At 44.0% G+C, this 27,631-nt stretch overlaps 1 protein-coding gene across 1 annotated transcript in view; it reads left to right on the top strand.

Moving 5' to 3' along the window:
• Positions 1-27,631, top strand: part of ppip5k2 (diphosphoinositol pentakisphosphate kinase 2) — a 213,104-nt gene that overhangs the window by 47,034 nt on the left and 138,439 nt on the right. The window contains exons 11-15 of the mRNA XM_068029776.1: positions 4,010-4,111; positions 4,302-4,388; positions 7,435-7,510; positions 9,502-9,611; positions 26,954-27,039. Of these exons, the coding sequence (XP_067885877.1) occupies positions 4,010-4,111; positions 4,302-4,388; positions 7,435-7,510; positions 9,502-9,611; positions 26,954-27,039 (461 nt within the window). The remainder of the gene's footprint in view (positions 1-4,009; positions 4,112-4,301; positions 4,389-7,434; positions 7,511-9,501; positions 9,612-26,953; positions 27,040-27,631) is intronic.

Consider the following 27,631-nt stretch of genomic DNA (forward strand, 5'->3'; position numbering starts at 1 on the left):
TACTAGGTTAAATTTAATTAAGAAAATAATTAGTTATTAAAACACGATCAGGACAGCAGAGCAGGTGATGTGTTGCAGCTGTAGTATGTGGGAGCTGGTGGATGCCAGTGTGATCCACGGTAACCACATCTGCAATAAGTGTCTGTGGCTCGAGGAACTTTGGCTCCGAGCTAATGAGCTGGAGGTCGAGCTGTGATGCATCAGGGAGGGGGAAAGTTACATGGACACTTTGTTTCAGGAGGCAGTCACACCCCTTAAGCTAGGGTCTTTTAATTTGGTCCAGGGACAGGAGGGTGTGACTGTCAGTGAGGCAGGTATGGGGGATTGAGAAAGTAGAAATGGCGGAGCCTCAGCCCTTGCAATTGTCTAACTGGTTCGAGGCAATTGCAGCTTGTATAGACGAGAACGGGCGGCTGCAGGGTGGATGACTGAATTGACCATGGCACTGTGGTGCAGGGAGCCATTCAAGTGGGCGGAGTAAATAGAAATGTAGTGGTAGTAGGGGACAGTATGGTCAGTTCTGTGTAGTCGAGAGCAAGTCCAGAAGGCTGTGTTGTCTGCCCAGTGCCAGGGTTCAGGACATCTGCACGGGGCTGGAGAAGAACTTGCAGTGGGAGGGGAAGGATTGAGTTGTTGTGGTCCCTGTGGGTACCAACAACATACATAGAAGCAGGAAACAGGTTCTGCTTAGGGATTATGAGCAGCTGGGACTAAACTAAAAATCAGAGCCACAAAGGTGGTAATCATTCGATTACTACCTTTTTTATTCTTTCAGGAGATGTGGGCATTGCTGGCAATGCCAGCATTTGTTGCCCATCCCTAATTGCCTTTGACAACTGAGTGGCTTGCTAGGCCATTTCAGAGGGCAGTTAAGTGTCAACCACGTTGCTGTAGGTCTGGACTCGCATGCAGGCCAGACCAGGTAAGGACAACGGGTTTCCTTCGCTAAAGGCCATTAGTGAATCAAATGGGTTTTTTTCACAATCGATGATAGAGCCCTGCTAACGACTGTAGGAGGGGGGTAGATCTTCAGTTGAGGAAAAGGGAAGACATGTCAGAAGTGCTGTTGTGGAAGGGTGCATCATCAGAACAGATGCAACCACTGTGGTTGACAGGGCCCTCAACCATGTCCAACCCACTTGCCGCACGTTTGCCCTCACCCCTTCCCCTCCCTCCCACTCAGAACCGCAACAGGATTCCCCTTGTCCTCACTTTCCACCCCACCAGCCTCCACATCCAAAGGATCGTCCTCCATCATTTTTGCCACTTCCAGTGTAATGCCACCGCCAGACACATCTTTCCTTCCCCTCCCCTGTCAGCATTCCGAAGGGATCTTTCCCTCCATGACGCCCTGGTTCACTCCTTCATCACTGCCGGCACCTCGTCCCCTTCCACAGCACTTTCCCATGCAATTGCAGGAGATGTAATGCCTGCCCTTTTACCTTCTCTTTCCTCACCATCCAAAGTCCCAAACACTCCTTCCAGGTGAAGCAGCGATTTACTTGTACTTCCTTCAATTTAGTATACTGCTCACAATGCGGTATCCTCTACATTGGAGAGACCAAACGCAGATTGGGTGACCGCTTTGCGGAACACCTCTGCTCAGTCTGAAAGCATGACCCCGAGCTTTCTGGTTGCTTGCCATTTCAACACACCCCACCTGTCTCCACAGATGCTGCCTGACCTGAGTATTTCCAGCACTTTCTGTGATTAGGAAGGCAAATGGAATGTTGGTGTTTATTGCAAGGGGAATCGAGTATAAAGGTAGGGAAGTGTTTCTACAGATATACAGGGCCTTAGATAGACTGCATCTGAAGTACTGTGTACAGTTTTAGTCTCCTTAAGAAAGGATATATTTGCATTGGAAGCAGTTCAGAGAAGGTTCACTCGACTGATTCCTGGGCTGAGGGCGTTATCTTATGAGGAAAGGTTGAGCAGATTGGGCCTATACCCATTGGAGTTTAGAAGAATGAGAAGTGATCTTATTGAAACATATAAGATCCTGAGGGGACTTGACAGGGTGGATGCTGAGAAGATGTTTCCCCTTGTGGGGGAGTACAGAACTAGGGGACGCAATTAAAAAATTTGGTATCTCCCATTTAGGACTGAGATGAGGAGAAATATTTTCTGAGGTTCGTTAGGCTGTGGAATTCCCTTCCCAGAGAGCATTGGAAGCTGGGTAATTGAATATATTCAAGGCTGAGTTGGATAGATTTTTGATCGACCTTTTAAAAGGTACCTGGACATGCACCTGAAATGCAAGGTGCTGGAAAGTTTGATTAGATTGGGCAGCTAATTTTTTCGGCCAGCATGGACATGATGGGCTGAATGGCCTCCTTATGCGCCGTAATTTTTCTATGGTTCTAAGGGAGTCTAGGGTTATGGGGGACAGACAGGAAAGTGGAGTTGAGGCCACAATCAGATCAAACATGATCTTATCGAACAGTGGAGCAGACTTGAGGGGCCGAATGGCTTACTCCTGCTCCTAACTCTCATGCTCTTGTTAGCATGTATGTATCAAAGAATATTTTGAAATGCAAGGGAAAGAAAACAATTATTTTCTAAAGCACTATGACACTAAAAAACACTAGTTCAGGGAATATTTTATGTTTGTGATATCTGAGCCAGCTCTTTGAAAGAGGTGCCCAATTTAGACCCACACCTCAGCATTTTCCCCATAACCCTGCAGATTAACCCTCTAAAAGTGTATGTCCAGTTGACTTTTGAAAATTTCTCTGGAATCTGATTCCACCACGCTTTTGGTAGTGCGTTCTTAACAACCCTCTGTTTGAAATAGTTTCTCGTCATTTCATCTCTAGTTCGTTTGCCAGTTATTTTCTCCCTACTTGCTCTATCAAAATCCCTCATAATTTTAATATCTGTATTAGATTGCCCCGTAACCTTCTCTGCTCTAAGGTGATCAGTCCCAGCTTGTCCAATCTCTCCACGTAACTGAAGTCCCTCATCCCTCTTCTCATCCTGGTAATTCCCCTCTGTACCCTCTCCAAGGCCTTGGCATCTTTCTAAAGTATGATGCCCAGAAATGTGTACACTACTCCAGTTGAGGCCTAACTAGAGATTTTTGAAGGTTTAGCATGACATCCTTGTTTTTGTATTCAGTGGCCCAATTACAAAGCCAAATATCCCAACATGCCCTGCTACCTTCAAATATTTGTGAATATACACCCCCAGATCTGTGTTCTTCTATCCCTCTCAAAATAACATCATTTATAGTGTCTCTCCATATTGTTTCTTGCAAAGTGCATCACTTTACACAAATCCACTTTAAATTGTATCTGCCATGTGTCTGCCCATTTTACTAGTCTGTCTGTCCTCCAGCCTTCTGCGGTCTGCTACTTTCATGCTATTTGTTTACACATACCAAGTTTTCAGTCATCCACAAATTTCAAAACTGTACTCTCTATATCCAAGTCCGGGTCATTTATATATAGAAAGAAAAGCAGTGGTCCTAATACTGGCATTTGGGGGTCTCCACTGCGTACTTTTCTCAAGTCAGAAAAACATTTACTCACCACTATTCAGTGCCACCTATCCCTTAGCCAATTTTGTACCCAATTACCAGCATCCCTTTTAATAATGCATGCTTCTATTTTCCGAAGGAGTCTGTGCAAATAATTTTGAGTGGAAGCTGGAACCTTAGCTTCACTTCAGAAAATTAGTGCAATTTTGAGTTCAGTGTGTGCCCAGATTGCCAGTTGCACCTAAAGTGAAAACTCTTGGCCATCTGTGCAAATATGTTAATTGCATGCAAAAATACCAGGCTTTTTATTGCAATGACGAAGTGAAGAATTCTTTTTCATAACTACAATGCAAAAGTTTTAGGTAAGCCTTAAATTGAAATCTTCATATGCATCTGCAGATTATGATTTGTAGTTTAAAAATTCATTTTGGGTAAACATAAGCCAATCAGTAATGAAAAAATTGAAATTAAAATGATTTAACTGCTCATTTACTGTTTCATCTAGGAATACCATTGTTTATTTTCCAGAAACATCATCATGCGAGAGTTAGCTCCACAATTTCAGATTCCGTGGTCTGTCCCTCCTGAAGTAGAGAACATTCCTATTGTACCCACGACATCTGGCACAATGTGAGGATGTTACATATTAGTAGTCTATATAGGAAGAATAGCAAATTTGAATTAAACTGAGATTTTTTCTGAAATTTTTTGAAATTTGAAAATATGTGTGTGTAAGAATAGTATTTCCTAGACTTGTAAACTATCCAACTCAAAATGATCTCTGTAAATTCAGACTCTTTTTTTTACCTTGCTGTAATAGGATGGAGCTTCGTTGTGTAATAGCAGTCATAAGGCATGGGGATCGGACTCCAAAACAAAAAATGAAAATGGAAGTGAGGCATCAGAGGTAAGGCGTAATTTAATTTTTGTGCTTGACTGGAAATAATATGGTGATTTTTAATTATATGTCAGTGTCATTTTTGAGGTTTTATTTTGCGTTTTGCACTATTTTCACATTCAAATGGTGTCCCCCAGCATAAATCACATCACTACTAAAGACTGAAGTCAATGCCAACAGAACACACATTACAAACCCTTCTCTATCTTTGCTAGAACATTTGAGCTTTCGGAATGTATATTGATTAATTACTGGTGGTGTTTGTTCATACGAATGGATGTATAATCATAAAATCTGATGTGTCATATCTTGATGTAGGTTTAAAAAAGTAGCATGCTACTTTTCCAGTGCCTCTGTATCTTTCTCGTAATATGGAATCCAGGCTGTATGCAGTACTCTGAGTGTGATCTAACTAAGATTCCACACAAGTTTAATATAATTTCCCTGCTTTACAATTCTATTCCTCTAGAAATGAACCTCAGTGCTTTGCGTATTTTATGGTGGTGTTAACTAGTGTTACAACTTCATGATTTATGAATGTGTAACCTGAGATCCCTTTGTTCCTGTACCTCATTTAGTCTTAGTTTCTAAGCAGTCTGCCGCCTCCTTATTCCTCCTACCAAAATGCACCATTTTACACTTAATATATAGAAATTTGCCATTTACACACCGATTGTAGTTTATTAATGTCTTATTTTATATTTTGTCACAGTTTTCTTCATTCATGATTATGCCCCAAATTTGGTGTCAAGTGCAAGTTTTGAAAATGTGTGCCCAATTCCAAAACATTTATGTAAATGGTGAACGGCAGTGGTCCCAGCACTAATGCCTGTGGAACACCGCTTCACACCTTCTTGCCGCCTTAAATAAGATGACAAACATTAGCCCTGGTCTTGCAAGGCATTACTCATCGGCTCCGAGCTGCTGTCCCACAGAGAGGTGAAAGTCATGTACCAAGGAGAGGGATGATGGCGAAAGGGGATGTGGAAGTGGGAACTCCACTCTTACCATGTCTCACCAGTTGTCCCCTTATCCTGCACTGCCCCCGGCCCCCCCCCACCCCCACCAAAACTAGCTTCCAACAGACTGTCTCCTATTCCAGTGACCCTGCACAGAAGTCTTTGGTGGGTCCTAACAGGCTTTAACACCCAGATGTCATTGGCTGCAAGCATCTCCATTCAGATCAGGGTTCAGAACAGCCTGCCCCAACCTCTGTTGAAGCCACCGGCTTCATAGAGCCACAGTAGGGTGAGAAAGAGAAAAGCTTTGTAGTCCATTGAGGGGTTGCACATGGGTGCTTATGAAAATGTTGAAAATGTTTATTGGTGTTTTCATTAATTCATTCACACAAACTGTATTACTTTGCAGCACTTTCTTGTGTTCACCATTCTTGCTTGGCAAGTGCCAACTTGAGTTTTCAGTTGCTTGATAATGAATAATGAGCATAACCTGACTGAGACCAATTGTTTTTTGTATAATGGATGGCGGTTGGTTGTAGGTGTGCTTTTTGTTAGTGGGTATTGTAAGTTAAGGGTTGGGGGATGTGATAGTTACTTTGGTCCAGTATGAGTGACTAACTGAATCTTAGAGCTATTAAGGCATCCCTGACACTCTCAGCAATAATGTGATCAGCTGGTCTGGCGTTAGGAGCCTCATCGCCACACTCCTTCTCCACTTTAATGGAATCCTCATCAGATGAAAAATGTTGGGTGGCTTGTACCTGCTGCACTTCTAGTTCTCACCTCTGCACTATGTTGTGCAGAACATAGCTCACTACGATTATCCTAGAGACCCTTGCTGGTGAGTACTGAAGGGCAACTCCAGATGAGTCTTGAAGATGGTAGTGTATGTCAGCCATGGTTCAGTTTGTAGCACATCGCCTCTGAGTCAGAAGGTTGTGCCCCACTTCAGGAACTTGAGCACAACATCTAGGCTGACGCTCTCCGTGTAGTGCTGGGGGAATGTCGCAGTATTGGAAGTTTCTTCTTTTGGTGAGACGTTAAATGGCCTCTCCGGTAGAAGTAAATGATCCCATGGCACTATTCAAAGAAGAGCAGAGGTGTTCTCCCTGGTGTCTGGCCAATGCAGATCCCTCAACAAGCATCACTAGAACAGATTATCTGGTCATTATCACAATGTTGTCTGTGGGACCTTGTGCACAAATTGGCTGCTGTGTTTCCTACGTTACAACAGTGACAACACTTCAAGAACACTGAAGAAGGGTCACTGACTTGAAACGTTATCTCTGCTTCTCTCTCTACAGATGCTGCCAGACCTGCTGAGTATTTCCAGCGTTTTTTGTTTTTACTTCAAAAATACTTCACTGGCTGTAAAGCACTTTGGATGTCCTGAGGTTTTGAAAGGTGCTATCTAAACACAAGACATTTTTCTTTTTCTTTCACATTCACTGATATAGTGTCACTGACAGGCCCAGCAGGTAGCAGGTCTATGAGGCTACATATATCTGCAACCACCTGACTTGAAAATCCTAATCTTGGAAGCACTGCTTTTCCGAGAGGTCAAAGAGCCTCTGCACAACCTGTTACATCAGTAGTGCCTCCTGTGAACTTGAGTGCTCTGTCACGCCCTGTTCTGTTGTCCACCTGCATCTGCCTCCACAGCACGCCCTTGACGTCCAATCAAAAGCAGCCATGACACTACCAGTCCTGATCTTCTCTGTGTCAACACTCAAACTATACAAATAAGTCTTTCACCAAACAGTTTCCCAGAGGGAAATGAGAAAGCATTTATTCATATCAGGTTTCTTGACCTTTTAACCATCTTGCCTCCATTTTACTGACCAGCATTAATTTCAAATCACTGCCAAAATCTGAGGAAAGGAATCTCATTTAAATATGACGCCTCTCCAGAGCTGGTTACTCTGATGCCGTGATAGCCGCAAACGGAAACAAAATGCCTCCCAGTGTGTATGTGAAAAAGACTTAACTTGTTATGTGATAGATGCATTTTTATTTGAACAAATGCGTTTAATACTTTTTAACCTTTCTGTCTTCCCCCCCCCCCCTTCCCCACATCCGTTTAAAAAAAAATGTAGATTTTTTGAACTTTTCGAAAAATATAATGGATACAAAGCAGGAAAAATAAAGCTAAAGAAGCCAAAGCAGCTACAGGCAAGTTTTTAAACCTAACTTTCTAGTATAGTTTCAAGTATGCCAATCTTATTGCATCATCATTAGGTCTTTCACAAATGTTGAAGCACTGCATTCATGGCATCGAGCTCAAGAAACAACTTCCCAGAATACAGACGAGTACATCACAACTACCTTGCACTATGTGCTGATGAACCATCCAGCCTATGCAACTATACCTTTTAAGGTCCAGCACTCAGCTGCAAACAAAAGTGGCACTTGACTGTTAGTCTTCTGTACTTTATTTTTCACATTACGAGTAATTTCTTCTCCAGAGCGATTCCATACTCCTTCAAATCACTTCGAGCCAGGATTTCTCTTTGCTCCTTTTTGCATCCCCATTTGTTGGATTAAAAGTTCCAAGGTATAGAAAGGTATTATGCAAACGGATATATCAAAATAAAAATGAGCCTCTTAAGTTCAGCTGAGGCTGTTAATGCTGATTTTCTTTTTTATCAATCCTACTGGATCTCTTGCTGTGTTGCTCAAATGGGTCAGAGGTTTTATAGGAACCAAGGTATTATGCGAACCAGTATTACCAGGGACACTGACTTATCAGCCTTATGGATGTGCGGTCTTGCAATCTAGCAGCTTTGTGGTTTGCTTCCAGGGTTTAGGAACATGGGACATGGGCTCCCATGGTTCACAAAATACTGGATGGGAACACTGGGGCATATCCTGTGATCTGCATTCCATTAGGATGGCGTTCTCAATATCTGGGAGAATATGGAGTGGCTATAAGATTAGGCAGCACTAGGGATGTGATGTAAGGGATTGTGACCTCAAAAGGTCAGACGATTTAGGAACGGGGGAAGGAGACCTTGAGATTCATTAGGATGTGGGAGGGAGCTTTGAGGTATTGGTTGCTGGGATCTGTCAGTTCACGTGGGGGGGGAGGAGCTTAACACCTTTCTAGGCGCAGAAGGGGAACCAAAGACAATGAGACCCAAACTACTGTTGTCCCATTTTTGAATCACCAGGCCCCACTCTCTCTTCATATTGTTGGCCAATTCTTATTTTTATGTTCTTGATTTGAAGCATTTAAGTCAAAATTTTCTACTTGTTAAAATCATAGGTAGAAAATTGTAGCTTGGAGTGTGCAATTTCCTGATATGCATTTCTGCCATGCTCCAAGAATGAGGAAATGGAAACCTGAGCTTGCTGATTTATACATTCTGTAATGAGCATATTTTTAAACGTTGCATTACAAACACTGGAAGATAATTACTTATGCGGTTATTTTATGTATTTAAAGCTATCATTAAGCCATAAGAAAGATCCAGGAGAGATGTTTTTAAGTTAATTCTTTTCCAACCAGTAACAAAAAAAAAACACCAACTGTAACCAACCTCTCACTCGCTGCTTTTTTTCTAAGTAGTTCATAACAGGAAAATACAATTAAATAGATATATTTAAATTCATCATTTGCCTGATATAAAAGCTTTGTAAATTCATTCTCCAGTTTATTTTGGTAAATCAAAAAAACTCAAGTTCAGATGCATACAGGGTAGTGTGACACACCCCTGTTGATGTACAAACTGCGTGCTGGGATATTTTGAAAACTGCATTTGCTCAGTAGGCACAGAAGTGCTCTCCTCTCTCAGCTGTTGTGTGTGATGTCAGAAAAACAATTGAGATGATCTGAGGTATTCAGGTTAAAGGCACAAAAGATAATTCAATGGATAAACCTAGTCAATTTGTGAAATCTGAAATTGTAAAAAAAAAAATGTATTTAAACCCACTATTTGGCTAGAATGTGGAACTGTGGAATCAGGCTGTCACATTAATGGGAAAATCCTAATAAAAACATAATGGAGCAGGTGCGGTCAAACTTCATATTGGACAAACCCATAAACACTTAAATAGGATTATAAAATGGAGAGCTGACAACATATATGTTTATGTCTGTATATGTATATGTGTAAAATGAAATCTGAAGGCAGTTCTAAAATATTTTTCTAATGACCTTTCAGGAAGTTTTGGATATTGCAAGGCATCTTTTGGCAGAACTGGGCCAGAATAATGATTCAGAAATAGAAGAAAGTAAATCGAAACTCGAACAACTGAAAACAGTGCTTGAGATGTGAGTACTAGCATCACAAATTCTAGTCGATAATAAATGATAGCCATTTATTCATATAAAAAAGAAACACTCAAAAGAACGTGAATTATTTTATGTCATTGGCCTGGATTTTGCGTGGAGAATAATGGTAAAGCTAATACCACTCACGGTCATTAGGCAGAAAATCGGACAGCAACTTCTGGCATCTGCACATGGACATTTAAACATGGAAATCTGGAAGTTGCTGAAAGAGATAGCTCAGTCCTACACTGGGTGCTTTGTAACAGTCCTTTCCAATAGACTCTGCACTGAAAGACATGCAATGGCATGGAATTGGAGTACTTGTCCAATAGTTCCCCACGAAAGGTGCCAGAAGAAGTTAGGACTGGTGCATTCAGGAGGAATGGTCACTTTTAATGATGTGATAACTGATAATTGCTGTTAAGCAATCTTTGTGGCCCTTGAAAGTTAATTTTACAAGTATGGAGTCTCATTGCTTCAAAAGTTAATTAGTGTTGGAGATTTTTAAGGAAATTTTTCTTCACTTTTTCTGCCCCTCATTCCTCCCAATCCCATCAGTCTTTCCCAATCTTTATTTCGCTTTGTATACAGAATATAAGTCTAATTTGTCCTTCCTACTTTATACTTCCTGCCCACAAAATTCAGCTCCGTGCCATTGCTGGTATCACTGCTACAGAAGCACCAAGGACAAAAATGGCTGTACTGCTTCCTTCCACTTAGCGCACCATGCTTTTAAGGTTGCTGGCGTGGGCATGTCATGCATGCACCACAAACATGCAGAGTGGGCAGATCATGATTCCACTCCGCATCAGACACAGACTGTTAACACCCTCTCCAAACGCATGTTCAGCTGGGAGTGTTTGAGCTGCACAAGGGATCCCCACGAGTGCTACTTAAAGGGATCAGCGTGGGACTTTCAGGTGAGGTGCTTTTTGGCTTTGTTTTGCTGCTGTAGAGTGTGTTGGAGTATTGTGTTCAGAATTGTTCGAGGAGTTCTGAAAAGGTGTTCGAATCAGAAGGGGTGTTGCTGGACCTTTTCAAGCAGTGCTGAAGACTTGGAAGGCCTATCAGTAGAAAACCTGCTGGCACTAATGGGGGCTGTATTGCAGCGCAACAGGGATATGGAGTACAGGCAGCACAGAGGGGAAACTGTGAGGAGAAGTGGGGACTCTCAATCGAAGACTGTGCACACCAAGGATCTTCAGAGAACGCTTCTCCTACCTTCACCTCAGCCAGGAGCCATGCCTGAGGCAGCTATGTTTCTTCAAGGAGATGGTCACTGACTGTACCACCTGCTCCTACTGGACGTACAGCCACACAGCAGGGTGATGCCAATGGCCCTCAATTTCTCTAAAGTCAATCCTTCCAGGCTAGAGCTGGCTCCAGCCGTATCACAGTTCGTTGTGCATTGCTGCATCAGGGAGCTGACAGAGGCCCCGAATGCCGAAAGAGGGGACTTGATAGTCTTCTCTCTAACCGGAGATGAGCTGGTACGTGGCTTTGCCAGGCTAATGGGATTCCCAAAGAAGCAGGGAGCCATTGACTGCATGCTCTATGGCTCTGTGCGCGTCGCATATTAATTGGGAGTTGTACCGTAAAGGGTACCACTCCCTGAACATGCAGTTGATGTATGACCATGCACATAACATTGTTAGTGAATGCTTGCTATCCTGGCAACAGCCATGACTTTCATCCTGCTTCAGTCAACTGTTCCTGCCATATTGAAGCCACCACAATACACCAGAGGGTGGCTGCTCGACGCCAAGGGCATGCAGTGTCAGTAGAAAACCTGCTAGCACGAATGGGGGCTGTAGTTGCAACACAACAGGGACATGGAGTACAGGCAGCAGAGAGGGGAAATTGTACGCAGGAGGAGAAGTGGGGACTTGCAATCGAAGACTGTTCACACTAAGGGTCAGAGCACTTGTACCTTCACCTCAGCCAGGAGCTGTGCCTGAGGCAGCTATGTTTCATCAAGGAGATGGTCTACTTGTGCCTTACCCTTCATCACCCGAACACACGTGGATAGCACACCTGAGACCCTTATTGCCACCAGGAATGTCATGGAACAGGCCATGGGCATTCTGAACAATGGCACCAGTGACTGTACCACTTACTGGGAGTCCTCCAGTACTTAGCAGAGTGTCTCCCCAAATTTGTGGTGATCTCCTGCGTTCTTCATAATCTTGCTGTCATGAGGGCACAGTCTTTGCCACCAGACCTTTGGCATGGACTCGGGGGTGGGGAGAAAAAGCAGAGGACGAGGAAGGAAGGAGGCATCCAGGACCCCTTTGCTCTGGACTGGCTGTCAGTGACTGGCTGTTCTGACTCCTGTTCCCCAAAAATCTCAACCCTGCCTTTCACAGCGTCCTCTTGGCCAAAATCCTGAAATAAAAGATATCACAAAAAATCCTTTCCATAACACTTAACCCTTTCAACAATAACATACTAAGCTGAATTGTTCATCCTTGTGCATACCCTAAATGCCTGTCTTGCCTAGCCTCGTGCTCCTAAACAGTGAAACCCCCGTGGCAGCAGCCTGGCTGGTGGATGGCCATTGACTTTCAGTGGGAAAGACTGTAGATAGCCTTGCTGAGCAGTGGTCTCCTGTTTGCCACCCATTGTAACCCTCATCTAAGTCCCCTGCAGCAAAACTTGTCTGCGACCTTGCCCTCTGGGGAGCTGCCAATTGCTCAGTCCACTTGTGCCTTGTGGACTTGCCATGTGCCAATACCCCTGTATTCTGTCATGTAAACATAGAAAAATAGGAGCAGGAGTAGGCCATTCAGCCCTTCGAGCCTGCTGCGCCATTCAATACGATCATGGCTGATCATCCAAACTCGGTAACCTGTTTCTGCTTTCTCCCCGTATCCCTTGATCCCATTAGACCCAAGAACTATAATCTACCTCTTGAATATATTTAATGATTTGGCCTCAACTGCTTTCCGTGGTGGAGAATTCCACAGGTTCACCACTCTCTGCGTGAAGAAATCTCTCCTCATCTCAGTCCTAAATGGCTTACCCCTTATCCTTAGACTGTGACCCCTAGTCCTGGACTCCCCCACCATCGGGAACATCCTTCCTGTTTCTACCCTGTCAAGTCCTGTTAGAATTTTGTAGGTTTCTATGAGATCCCCTTTCATTCTTCTAAACCCTAGCGAACATAAGCCTAATCGACCCAATCTCTCTCCATGCATCAGTCCTGCCATCCCATGAATCAGTCTGGTGAATCTTCGCTGTACTCCCTCCATAGCAAGAACATCCTTCCTCAGATAAGGATACCATAACTGCACACAGCAGTCCAGATGTGGCCTCACCAAGGCCTTGTATAATTGCATCAAGACATCCTTGCTCCTGTACTCGAATCCTCTCACTATGAAGGCCAGCATTTGCCGCCTTAACTGCCTGCTGCACCTGCATGCTTACTTTTAGCGACTGGTGCACAAGGACACCCAGGTCTCCCTGCACCTCCCCCTTTCCCAATCTATCGCCGTTCAAATAATGTGCCTTTCTGTTTTTGCCACCAAAGTGGATAACCTCACATTTATCCACATTATACTGCATCTGCCATGTATTTGCCCACGCACTCAACCTGTCCAAATCACACTGGAGCTTCTCTGCATCCTCCTCACAGCTCACGCTCCCACCCAGCTTTGTGTCGTGTGCAAACTTGCATATATTACATTTAATTTGCTCACCTATATCATTAACATATATTGGGAATAGCTGGGGTCCTAGCACTGATCCCTGCAGCACCCCACTAGTCACTGCCTGCCACTCGGACAAATACCCATTTATTCCTACTCTTTGTTTCCTGTCTGCCAACCAGTTCTCTATCCATGTCAGTACCTTACCCCCAGTCCCATGTGCTTTATTTTTTTTTTAGAGATACAGCACTGAAACAGGCCCTTCGGCCCACCGAGAATGTGCCGACCAACAACCACCCATTTATACTAACCCTACAGTAATCCCATATTCCCTACCACCTAACTACACTAGGGGAAATTTACAACAGGCAATTTACCTATCACCTGCAAGTCTTTGGTTGTGGGAGGAAACCGGAGCACCCGGCGAAAACCCACGCGGTCACAGGGAGAACTTGCAAACTCCGCACAGGCAGTACCTTTGCACGCTAATCTCTTATGTGGGACCTTATCGAAAGCCTTCTGAAGGTCCAAATACACCACATCTATTGGTTCTCCCTTATCTATTCTACTAGTTACAGCCTTAAAAAATTCCAGTAGATTTGTCAAGCATGATTTCCCTTTCGTAAATCCATGTTGACTTTGTCTGATCCTGTCATTGTTTTCCAAGTGCTCTGCTATTGCATCTGTTATAACAGACTCTAGCATTTTCCCCACTACTGATGTCCGGCTAACTGGTCTGTAATTCCCTGTTTTCTCTCTGCCTTTTTTTAAATAGTGGGGTTACTTTAGCTACCCTCCAATCTGTTGGAACTGTTTCAGACTCTATAGAATTTTGAAAAATGACCAGCAATGCATCTACTATTTCTAGGACCACTTCCTTAAGTACTCTGGGATATAGATTATCAGATCCTGGGGATTTATCGGCCTTCAATCCCATCAATTTCCCTAACACCATTTTCCTACCAATACTGATTTCATACAGTTCCTCCTTCTCACTAGATCCTATGTTCCCCAACATTTCTGGGAGGTAATTTGTGTCCTCCTTTGTGAAGACAGAACCAAAGTATGTATTTAATTGGTTTGCCATTTCTTTGTTCCCCATTATAAATTACCCTGTTTCTGACTGTAAGGGACACACATTTGTCTTCACCAATCTTTTTCTCTTCACATATCTATAGAAGCTTTTACAGTCAGTTTTTATGTTCTCTGCAAGCTTACTCTCATACTCTATTTTCCCCTTCCTAATCAATCCCTTTGTCCTCCTTTGCTGAATTCTAAACTGCTCCCAATGCTCAGGTTTGCTTCTTGTTCTGGCCATTTTATATTTCTCTTCCTTGGATCTAATTCTATCCCTAATTTCTTTTGTAAGCCACGGTTGAACCACGCTTCCTGTTTAATTTTTGCGCCAGACAGGAATGAACAATTGTTGTAATTCATCCATGCGCTTTTTAAATGCTAGCCATTGCCTATCTACTGTCAACCCTTTTAAGTAACGTTCCCCAATCTAACATAGCCAACCTGTGCCTCATACCTTCATAGTTTCCTTTATTTAGATACAGGACCCGAGTCTCGCAATCAACTTTCTCACTCTCTTAATGAAGAATTTTATCATGTTATGGTCGCTCTTCCCTGAGAGATCCCGTGCAACAAGATTGTTAACTAATCCTAAAGTGCAAGCAGTGCTGGTATCTGAGATGGTGGGTGTGAGTGTCAGACCAAATGATGGTGCTTAGAGTCATAAGAGTTATACAGCACAGAAACAGGCCCTTTGGCCCATCGTATCCATGCCGGCCATCAAGCCATTCTATTCTAATCCCATTTTGCAGCACTTGGCCCGTAGCCTTGTATGCTGCTGCATTTCAAGTGCTCATCTAAATACTTCTTAAATGTTGTGAGGGTTCCTGCCTCTATCATCCCTTCAGGCAGTGTGTTCCAGATTCCAACCACCCTCAAATCCCCTCGAAACCTCCTTCCCCTTACCTGAAATCAAAGGCCCCTGGTTATTGACAACTCCGCTAAGGGAAAATATTTCTTCCTATCTACCCTATTAGTGCCCCTCGTAATTTTGTATACCTCAATCAGATCCTTTCACAGCCTTCTCTGCTCTAAAGAAAACAGCCCTACCCTATCCAGTTTCTCTTCATAGCTGAATTGCACCAGCCCAGGCAACATCCTGGTGAACCTCCTCTGCGCACTCTTCAGTGCAATTGCATCCTTCCTGTAGTGTGCCAACCAGAACTGTACACACTACTCCAGCTGTGGCCTAACTAGCGTTTTATACAGCTACATCATAACCTCCCTGCTCTTCTATTCTGTGCCTCGACTAATAAAGGCAAGAATCCCATATGCCTTCCTAAACACCTTATCTACCTGTGCTGCTGCCTTCAGTGATCTATGGACAAGTGCACTAAGGTCCCTCTGACCCTCTGTACTTCTTAGGGTCATACCATCCATTGTATATTCCCTTGCCTTGTTAGTCCTCCCAAAATGCATGACCTCACACTTCTCAGGATTGAATTCCAATTGCCACAGCTCCGCCCATCTTACCAGCTCATCTATATCGTCCTGTAATCTAAGGCTTTCCTCCTCACTATTTACGACATCACTAATTTTCATATCATCTGCGAACTTACTAATCATACCTCCTCTGTTCACATCTAAATCATTAATGTATACTACAAACAGAAAGGGTCCTGGCACTGATCCCTGTGGACACCACTGGTCACAGGCTTCCAATTGCAAAAACAACCCTCGACTATCACCCTCTGCCTCCTGCCCCTAAGCTAATTTTGGATCCTGTTTGCCAAATTGCCCTAGATCCCATGGGCTCTTACCTTCTTAACCAATCTCCCATGCGGGACCTTATCAAAAGCCTTACTGAAGTCCATGTAGACTACATCAACTGCTTTACCCTCATCTACACATCTAGTCACCTCCTCGAAAAATTCTGTCAAGTTCGTTAGACATGATCTCCCCCTGACAAAACCATGCTGACTATCCTTGATTAAACCCTGCCGCTCCAAGTGGAGATTAATCCTGTCCTTCAGAATTTTTTCCAATAGTTTCCCAACTACTGATGTTAGACTCACTGGCCTGTAATTAGATGGTTTATCCCTTCTACCCTTCTTTAATAATGGTACCACATTTGCTGTCCTCCAGTCCTCTGGAACTTCTCCTGTGGCCAGAGAGGATTTGAAAATTTGTGACAGAGCCCCTACTGTCTTCTCCCTTACCTCACATAACAGCCTGGGATACATCTCATCTGGGCCTGGGGATTTATCCACTTCTAAGCCCACTAAAACAGCTAATACTTCCTCCCTTTCAATGCTAATTTGTTCAAGTATATCACAATCCCCCTCCCTGATCTCTACACCTACATCGTCCTTCTCCATGGTGAACACAGATGAAAAGTAATTATTTAAAACCTCACCTACGTCCTCCAGCTCCAAACACAGATTGTCACTTTGGTCCCGAAAACTTATAAAATGCTTGGGATTTTCCTTTGTCTTGCCCGCCAGTGTTTTTTCATGCTCTCCTAACTACTTTTTTAAGTACCTCCCTACATTTCTATACCCCTCTAGGACCTCCGCTGTTTTCAACACTCTGAATCAGCCATAAACCACCTTTTTTTCCCTCATCCAATCCTCTATAACCCTTGACATCCAGGGTTCCCTGGACTTGTTGGTCCTACCCTTCACCTGTTATGTAACCTTGTCCTGCAAGAGAGAGGGAAGAATGAATGAATGTTTGGCAGTATGTTTGGGTGATGTGCCTCTCATAGCAGAATGGCTAGCAATATGTGGACACTGCGAGATGTGGATGAGGCTTTGTTAAGTGTGTGAGCCTGCGATAAAGCATCTGAATGTTGGGCATGATTGCTGATGGGTGATTGATGGGCTGTGATGCATTGAGCAGCATGAGAGATTGGTAATCCAGTGGTTAGGAGATGTCAATGGAAGATATATTCACTGACCTTGACTACAGGTGTGAGGTCATTGAACTTCATCTGGCACTGCAGCCAGGTCCTTGGGGACAAAGATCTGGAATTGACCTCTATGCCCATCTTCTCCCATTTCCTTTACAGCAATATGCCTTGAGGGTCTCCTGGCCCACTGCAGAAACATGACCTCTCTCTCCTCCTTCCAATCTCCATCACTAAGGCCAATAGCACCATACCATTTGCTGCTCAGATACTGAAGCAGCCCATGTCCATATGCAGCAAGACCTGGACAGGCTTGGGCTGATAAATGGCAAGTAACATTCACACCACACAAGTGCCAAGCAATGACCACCTCCAACAAGAGAGAATCTAACCATCTTCCCTTGACATTCAATGGCATTACCATCACTGAATCCCCCACTATCAACATCCTAGGGGGTTACCATCGACCAGAAACTGAACTGGAATAGCCACATAAATACTGTGGCCACAAGAGCAGGTCAGAAACTGGGAATTTTGCAGCGAGTAACTCACTTCTTGACTCCCCAAAGCCTGTCCACCATCTACAAGGCACAAGTCAGGAGTGTGAAAGAATACTGTCCACTTGCCTGGATGGGTGCAGCTCCAACAACACTCAAGAAGCTCAACACCATCCAGAACAAAGCAGCCCACTTGATTGGCACCCCATCCACAACCATCAACATTCATTCCCTTCACCACTGACGCACAGTGGCAGCAGTGTGTACCATCTCCAAGATGCACTACAGCAACTCACCAAGAATCCTTCAGCAGCACCTTCCAAATCCGCGACCTCTACCACCTAGAAGGACAAGGGCAGCAGATGCATGGGAATGCCACCATCTGCATGTTCCCCTCCAAATCTCACACCATCCTGACTTGGAACTATATCACCATTCCTTCTTGTCATTGGGTCAAAATCCTGGAAATCCCTTCCTAACAGCACTGTGGGTGTACCTACTGCACATGGGCTTTCTCATCACATTCTCAAGGAAAGCAAGAGATGGGCAAACAATGCTGGCATAGCCAGCGATGCCCAAATCCCATGAACAAATTTTTTTTTAAAAACCTGGGAGCCCTGTCTGATCTGTTGCTCCATTGATCGTGTTAATCCTTTCCTCTTAGCCTTTCTCACACAGTTTCACCAGCTGCTGCAGCCTGAATGCACCTCCCCTTTAAAAGGGGCAGACTGCCTTTAAGAAGTGTTTACTAGCTTCAAGTTGTGCTAACCACGCATGCACTCGGTCTCCCTGCTGTTTGTGCAGCCTATTAGCAGTGTGTTTCGTGCTGGGATGCATACCAGTCATTGAGATGAGCAGGCAGCACGAAGTTTGTGTGCTGCCTGCCTCACCGCGACCAGACACAAGGTTGTCATGCATCACAGTCCCGTGTCCACTAGCAGTCCTTATCCAAGTTTTAGTCCTGTGTGTCTCAGTGAGGATTCTTCAGTCTGGCTGAACAGCCTCATTCTTTCCTGGCCTACTCGCACATTACACAGATCCCCTGTAGAGGTTGTTTATTTATTTAGAGATACAGCACTGAAACAGGCCCTTCGGCCCACCGAGTCTGTGCCGACCAACAACCACCCATTTATACTAACCCTACAGTAATCCCATATTCTCTATCACCTCCCTACACTAGGGGCAATTTACAATGGCCAATTTACCTATCACCTGCAAGTCTTTTGGATGTGGGAGGAAACCGGAGCACCCGGCAAAAACCCACGCAGACACGGGAAGAACTTGCAAACTCCACACAGGCAGTACCCAGAATCGAACCCGGGTCCCTGGAGCTGTGAGGCTGCGGTGCTCGCCACTGTGCCGCCCATTTGTTGCACTGGATCAAACCCCAGATTAGATCAAGTTTCCACTCAAAAGCCCACAAAAACATTGTGGACAGCTGTCAGCGAGTAAAGCAGCATGTGCCATTCCTTCACTCCTGAACATCAAATCTTAACTAATATCTGTAGTATTGTGCTGTCTGATGTTAAACAATGAAAACTTTTGCTGTGCTTATAAAATGTTTATTTTTCCATTCATATAATTTATAGTTGAAGTCCTTGAATTGTTAAGTGAGGTTTTCAGTGTTCCATTTCACTGGATTGAAAACTGAGCCAATGTCAGTAAACAGTTAACTTTAGAATAGCCCTAAACCTCTGCCCCTCATGTTGTCATCATCAAGCACACTCACTTCAGGGAAATCATGGACATTGCCGACTGTTAAAGTGCCCCACCAACGTACCTCTGCCCAACCTCTCATGAGCACCTCCTACAGCACTAGTGTGATACTTTTGCGTTTTTCTCTCTCACTAGCCACCCTATGGCCTCTGTATGATTTCCAATTTAGTGCAAACTGGCAACAGATTTTCCCTGCAAGGTTAAGACTGCCCAAAGTAATTTCATGTAGAACTCTTGCAGTCAGCAAATAGGAGATTTTCATTTCATCAGTCGTGGGTTCAAATTCAGCCCAAAGTGAAAGGTCAGTGTCTAAGCTATTACACCATCCAGTCCCATTTCCTAGAATTTAAACATTGAACTATGTATATTTTCTTAATTAGATGGCTTTAGGATCATTTTAAACATATGTATTGGCTACTGATGGAATACTTGCGCTTAAAATACTTGCTTCTGCTATGCATTTGAAGTGAAACAATAGTTTGTCAGTTTTGTAAACAGGCAATAGATTGCACTTCACTGAATAATGCTGATTGTCTCAAATATGGCCAAACAGATAAGAGCGCCACCAAAGAAGAGCGAGCAAACAGCAAAAATAAGTTAACTGGCAAGCAGCCAAAGGATAAATAGTATTAGCTCAAACTATTTTTTTGAAAGTAATTTCATTCACTATGTTGGTTTCTCTGTAACTTGAGGCAGTAGTATTGAAAATAAAATACCTTACAGGAAAACTACTGATTTCTGTGGATTACCTTCAATTTTGTGTTTGAAACTTCTGCATGGTCATTCCCCTTCAAAGACTTAAAGACAAAGAAAGTTATAGGAAGATGGTTCTGGTTGTTGGAGGTCAATCATCTCAGTCCCAGGACATCACTCCAGGAGCTCATCTAGGTAGTGTCCTAAGCCTAGTGTCTTCAGCTGCTTCACCAATGACCTTCCTTCAATCATAAGTTCAGAAGTGGGGATGTTCACTGATGATTGCACAATGTTCAGCATCATTGGCGACTCCTCCAATACTGAAACAGTCTGTGTAGAAATGCAGCAAGACCTGGACAACATCCAGGCTTGGGCTGATAAGTGGCAAGTAACATTCGTGCCACACAAGTGCCAAGCAATGACCATCTCCAACAAGGGTCAGGAAAACCCCACCTGCCAAGACTGAGGCACACATTATTTCGCCACATGTATATTAAAACTTAAAATTGCAAGCCCTGACCGGAAAGAAATTTCCATGGTAACATACAATGTTAAAACAATGGGGATCCATCAGTTGCTTCTCCAATGCACAGAAGTGGTCATACCAGTTTTAGTCACATGGCTAACTGGCTGTGGCAGAGAAATTTGAATCTCCTCCAAAGGATGTGAAGAGACCGAGCCATATAAGGAACTAGTCACATGACTAACCTGCAGGGCAACCTCGGAGTCTTGTTTGAATTTGAACTCCCATTAAAGGAATTGTAACTGATACAAAGTCGTGTGCTCATGGAGTAAACACCGCTGCTGGAATTGAAACAAGAATTACAGCCTCTCCTGTCTGTCTGCCTTCATCTCTTCCCACGGAACTGAATCTTGTGAAAACATGTGAAATTCAAAGAGAGAACGGTTTGCCACATGAACAAAGTTTTAAGAAGGTTACTGGACCGCAATGAATCACAAGACCATAATTTCAATTAAGGACTACAGCGAGCTCGGGAAACAGTAACAAGATATTGCCTCAAACTGTTCTTATCTTTTCTGTTCCTATCTGCATGTTTAAATCACGTGCACATGCTAGCATGAGCGCGTCGTATATCCGTAGGTATAAACCGTATTAGAGTTTTAAGTTTAAGGTTTTAATAAATTTCCTCTTTCTGCTTTAAACCAAAGAAAGCCTGTATGTGCTCAGTTCTTTGCCTTATAATTGGAAACTGAACAAGGATTCACAAAAAGGGGAGCTCAAAACACTGTGTGTTTAAAATTAAACCCTGTTACAATAAGACCAGGTAAAGACAGCCAAAGATCCCTAGACACATTGCTCACCTGATTGTAACAGAAATTGGGTGCTGGCGTACGGATTGTTACCCACAGACAAACAAGTGAAGATTGAAGTGGGAAGCCAAGTTGTTCCTAATCAAAAAGCGCAAATCAATACAGGTTTTCTTGTGGTTGTGTGTGATTGTATACTAACATGTCTGCAACTGAAGCGAGTAGCTCTCCAAGTCAGGGTGAAGTAACTAAGCACTGTCTATGGAGGAGTTGAGAAAAATGGCTGAGCAGTGTGGGATCACTGTACGTGGCAAGGCGAGGAAGGCTGAACTCCTAAGGCTGGTGGGCAACCATTTTTCCCTTGAATCTGAAGAAGTAGAAACAGGCTTAGTAGCAGAATCTGATAGGGTAGTGTTAGCAAAGATACAATTGGAACAGAGGAAACTTGAATTTTAGGAAAGGGAAAAAGAGGGCAGGAGAGGGAGAAAAAAAGAGCCTTCCAAATGGAACGTTAAGAAAAACAAAGACGGGAGAGGGAATGAGAGCGAGCGAGAAAGGATATTCCGGAAAGAATCCGAAGAGCAAGAGCTGAAGCGGCTTGAGTTAGCTAGGGGGCGACAGAGTAACCCTAGTGAAAACATGGCTAATATGGAGGATCAGAATTCAGGCTTGGGTACAAGATTGCTAAAACTCGCCTAATTGATTCCAAAATTCAATGAGGAAGATGTGGAAATGTTTTTCTTGTCTTTCAAGAAACTGGCAAGGCCATCTAAAATGGCCAGCTGAGACCTGGTCTCTCTCACTGTAAAGCAAACTAACTGGACAAGCCCATGAGGTCTATACCTCGCTGCCAGATGAGAGTTCATAAAACTATGAACTGCCCAAAAATGCTATCCTCGGCATATGAATTAGTACCCGAAGCTTACCGCCAGAAGTTTAGAACCCTCAAAAAGCAAGCCACTCAAACCTATCTGGAGCTTGAAAGAAGCAAGCAACTTTTGACCAGTGGCTGAAGGCTTTAAAAATATACCTCAGCTACGAGATTATGAGAAGTAATCCTGTTAGACAAATTTAAAAACTCTCTCCCATTCTCAATAAAAACTTATGTCGAGAAGCAGCAGGTTCAGGGAGCCCGGCAAGCAGTCGTTCTGGCCAATTAATTCTCTTTAATTTATCAGTCCGTTTTCCAGGGGAGAACCTTTCCTGATTACCCCGCACAAATCTGAAAAGGATTAAAGGGTGGGAAGGTGATCGAAGCCCAGGCAGTCCTGGAAGAGAAAGGAAAGCAGGAGACACGGGGCACTCCTCCAGCCAAAAAGGAAGGTGCTGTGAGTGGAAGTGAGACCCGGAGACCTGTGTGCTTCCACTGTAACAAAGCAGGGCGTTCAAAAGTTGACTGCTGGAAATTAAAGGGGAAACTGAAAGGGTTAATCAGGGCACACCCGCTCAGTGAAGACGAGGGCCTGATGGAAAACACTGAACAGGCTGTGGCTTTGACTGCAGTAAGGGTGCAACCCAGGAAGCTTACTGGGGCCAGTGCAGGAAAAGTTAATAGGATTCCTGAAGGTTACCAGGGTTTTGTATCTGAAGGGAAAGTAACCCCATATTCTTCGAGTGGGGCAAGCAAGCCCATAGTGATTCTCAGGGACACAGGGGCCACCAGATCCCTTTTACTGGGGAAAGGCCCAGAGAGTGCAGTGAACACCAAAATGGTGGTGAATGGTATTGGAGGGCAGTGTATGTCTGTACCTGTACACCAGGTGCACCTGGGGTGCGACCTAGTTTTGGGACCGGTGAACGTAGTGATTGTCCCTAGTTTGCCTGTGGACGGGGTTGACCTCCTAGGTAATGTGGCAGCGGTGAAGGTAGTAGCCCCCCCCCCACCCAGTCGTGAAAGAAAGACCACAGGAGGTCAGAGAGACCGGCGGTGGCAGGAGATGGTCTCCTGCAGAGTCCCTGAATGTGTAGTGGGTCAGGCCATGATCAAACCAGCTCCCCCATAGGAGACACCATTGGCACTGCAGGCAAATGACCCATGAGGTCTACCTGTCTGAGACTTTCTTTGGAAAGTTAGGAGACTTAGGGAATGAATTAAATGGCTTTTCCCGAGGTGCAGCTCAGTGAGCCAACCCAGTATTGCGAGGGTTAGCACAGGCTGCCCAATCTAAAAGTGAAGCAGAGGGAGTTCCCGAATGCTACTTTTTAAAGTATGAGGCACTGATGAGGAAATGGAGTTCTCCTGACAGACCTGAGGGCCAGGAGTAGACAGTAGTTCACCAGTTAGTGGTGCCACAAAGGTATCTGGGAGAAATATTAAGGGCCCACGAGACTACAGTAGATGTACATGCCGGTATACAAAAGACCAAAGCCTGCATAAGACAGCAGTTTGACTGGCCAGAAGTCCACAAAGATGTGGTGGAGTAGTGCAGGAGTTGCCACATGTGCCAGGTTGAGAGGAAACCCAAATCTACAGTGAAACCTGTGCCCCTAAGTCCTGTACCAGTGTTAGGAGGACCCTCCAGCAGAGCGCAGGTGAATTGTAAGGGACGCCCACTGAGAACAAAAAGGGACAGGCAGGCACATGGCTGGCAAAAGTTTAGAAAGAGAAGTGGAGAAGGTGACCAAGAGGGCAGGTTAAAGGATGTCCAGGAAGAATCCCGGATGAAAACCGCTACTGCCCGGTCAACCAACCCCGAAAAATGTGAGGGGTTCGACCGCACATGCTCCTATGTAAATACAGATTCTAGGAGCACCCCACCAGAGTTACTAACAGCATTTACAGGAACCTGCAGAGACAAAGAGATCTCCAGGGGCAGGGAAACCTTAAGGGTGATGCCTCACCTAGTTGAAGTGTCACTGGAGAAGGCAGTTAAGTCTCTACAAATACCTGCAGGTAGGAGTGGCCCAGAGAACAAAGGGGAGAATAACAGAGACTCCTCCCCCACAGTCAGAGGAAAAGGGAACTACCCATCCCCTGAAGCCAAAAGTCTTTGCGTGAATCAGGGAGTTCAGGATGGACACGCACCCCCCCCCACTAACTCCTGGAGAGAGAAAAAAAAAAGGAGAAATTAAAGCAGCTCTGGCCCCCCAAAACTGACCATGTTAATGAAATTCAAGACTGGTGAATGAATGGAAATAAATGAGAGAAATGCAGGGTTTTCTTTCTGTTTCTTATATTTCTCAAAATCAGTCATGAACTGTGACATTTTCTTCAAATTGTATTTCATTCCCCTGGGTGTGGAGGTCTCAGGAAAACCCCATCTGCCAAGCCTAAGGAACACGTTATTTTGCCACACTAACATTAAAACTTAAAATTGCAAACCCTGACTGGAAAGACATTTCCATGGTAACATACAATGTTAAAACAATGGGGATCCATCAGTTGCTTCTCCAATGCACAGAAGTGGTCATACCAGTTTTAGTCACATGGCGAACTGGCTGTGGCAGAGAAATTTGAACCTCCACCAATGGCTGTGAAGAGGCCTGTCCATATAAGGAACTAGTCAGATGACTAACCTGCAGGGTAACCTGGGAGTCTTTTTTGAATTTGAACTCCCATCAAAGGAATTGGAATTGATACAAAGCCGTATGCTCATGGAGTAAACACCTCTTATGGAACTGAAACAAAGATTACAGCCTCTCCTGTCTGTCTGCCTGCCTTCATCTCTTCTCACGGAACTGAATCTTGTGAAAACACGCGAAACTCAAAGAGAGAAGGGTTTGCCACATGAACAAAGTTTCAATTAGATTACTGGGTCCCAACAAATCGCAAGACCATATCTTCAATCAAGGACTACAGTGAGCTTGAGAAACAGTTACAAGATATTGCCTCAAGCTGTTCGACTTATCTTTCTTCTCTTTTCTATTCCTATCTGCATGTTTATATTGCGTGTGCATGCTAGCATGAGCATGTCGTATATCCGTAGGGTGAACTGTATTAGATTTTAAGGTTTTAATAAATTTCCTCTTTCTGCTTTAAACCTAAGAAATCCTGTGTGTACTCAATTCTTTGCCTTATAATTGGAAATTGAACAAGGATTCACAAAAAGGGGAGCTCAAAACACTGTTTAAAATTAAACCCTGTTACAATAAGACCAGGTAAAGACAGCCGATGACCCCTCGACACATTGCTCACCTGGTTGTAACACGAGAATCTAATCATCTCCCCTTGACGTTCAATGGCATTACCATCACTGAATCCCCCACTATCAATATCCTGGAGGTTACCATTGACCAGAAACTGAATTGGGACAGCTACATAACTGCTTGGCTACAAGAACCAGTCAGAGGCTGGGAATTCTGCGGCGAGTAATTCACTTCCTGTCTCCCCAATGCCATTCCACCATCTACAAGGCACAAGTCAGGAGTGTGATGGAATACTCTCCACTTGCCTGGATGGGTGCAGCTCCAACAACACTGAAGAAGCTCAATACTATCCAGAACAAAGCAGCCTGCTTGATTGGTACCCCATCCACCACTCTCAACATTCACTCCCTCCACCACTGACGCACAGTGGCAGCTGTGTACCATCTACAAGATGCACGGCAGCAACTCACCAAGACTCCTTCGACGGTACCTTCCAAACCTGCGACCTCTACCACCTAGAAGGACAAGGGCAGCAGATGCATAGGAACACCACCACTTGCAAGTACCCCTCCAAGCCACACACCTTCCTGACTTGGAACTATATCGCCATTCCTTCACTGTTGCTGGGTCAAAATCCTGGAATTCCCCCTCCCAACAGTGGGTGTACCTACACCCCAAGGACTGCAGGGCTCAAGAAGGCAGCTCACCACTACTTTCTCAAGGACAATTAGGGATGGGCAATAAATGCCATTCAGTTCCCCAAGCCTGTTTCGCATTCTGTTGGATCATAAGTGATCTGTTGTTTGGCTGACTTTGCTCCAGATTCCTACCTGAACAAAAATCTATTGATTTATCTCAAATTTCAATTGATCCACTGCCTTTTTGGGGAGAAGGTACCAGCTTTCCCTTTGTATGAAAAAGTGCTTCCTGATTTCACTCATAAATGGCCTTGCTCTAATTTTAGGATTATGCCCTTTTCTTTTGGCTTCCTCTATCAAAAGAAATAGTTCCTCTTTAATTCTTCGGCTCGGTGTCAATTTCTGCCTGATTACGCTTTTGTGAAGCACTTTTGGACATTTTCCTCTGTTAATGTTGCTGTACAAATGCAAGTTGTGGCTGTTGTATAATGCACACAGGAGGATGTTTCCCTTCATGGGGAATCTAGAACTAGGAGGCACAATTTAAAAATAAGGGGTCTCCCATTGAAGACGCAGATGAGGAGGAATTTCTTCTGAGTGTTGTTAATCTTTGGAATTCTCTTACCTAGAGAACATTGGAGCCTGGGTCGTTGAATATATTCAAGGCTGAGTTAGACAGATTTTTGATCTCCAAAGGAGTCCAGGGTTATGAGGGACAGGCAGGAAAGTGGAGTCAAAGTCACAATCTGGTCATCTATGATCTATTGAATGGCAGAGCAGGCTTGAGGAACCGAATGGCCTACTCCTGTTTCTTAGATGTACACATTTTAGCTGCCTCCTAAGAACTCAGCTATATTTTTAAATATGTTAACAGGTATGGGCATTTTTCTGGAATAAATCGTAAAGTTCAGTTAACATATCTGCCTCTTGGATGTACAAAGACCTCAAGTGAAGAAGATGGTACGTTTTCACTTTTTTTTGTTTTTATTTATTTCTTCATGGATTTCTGAAGGTGCTTAAACTGGCATAGTTTAATTACTGAATGTGTATATTTTTATATTGCTGACTGCTACACATTTAATGGAGCAGTTTGTTTTAAATAGCATTTAATAATGGTTGAATAGCTATAATTCACAATCTAACAAAGTTTACTTTGCAAATTTGAAGCCCCTATCATTTAGGTAAGAGTAATTTCAAGTGGAAGGGTGCAATTTTTGATGCTGATCCATTTGCAGTTTCATAGGTGTGGTGCTATTGCGACTGTAACATGCTGCTCAAACGGTAGAGGCTTCATTTTAAATGTCAACCTTGGCTGAAGTGTCGCCTCTGAGTCAGAAAGTTGTGGGTTCATATTCGACCCCAGAAACCTGAGCACATAATCCAAGCTATTGAGTGTGTGCTGCATTGGGGGAAGTGCCATCCTTTGGCTGAGACCCTGACATTCTGCCTAACCTCTCAGGTGGACTTAAAAGATCTCATAGACCTGTTTGAAAAAGAGCAGGGGAGTTCACCCCAGTGTCTCGACCAATATTTATCCCTAAACCAATATCAC

This window comes from Heterodontus francisci, chromosome 4, assembly GCF_036365525.1.
Source record: "Heterodontus francisci isolate sHetFra1 chromosome 4, sHetFra1.hap1, whole genome shotgun sequence".
Taxonomy (NCBI): Eukaryota; Metazoa; Chordata; class Chondrichthyes; order Heterodontiformes; family Heterodontidae; genus Heterodontus; species Heterodontus francisci.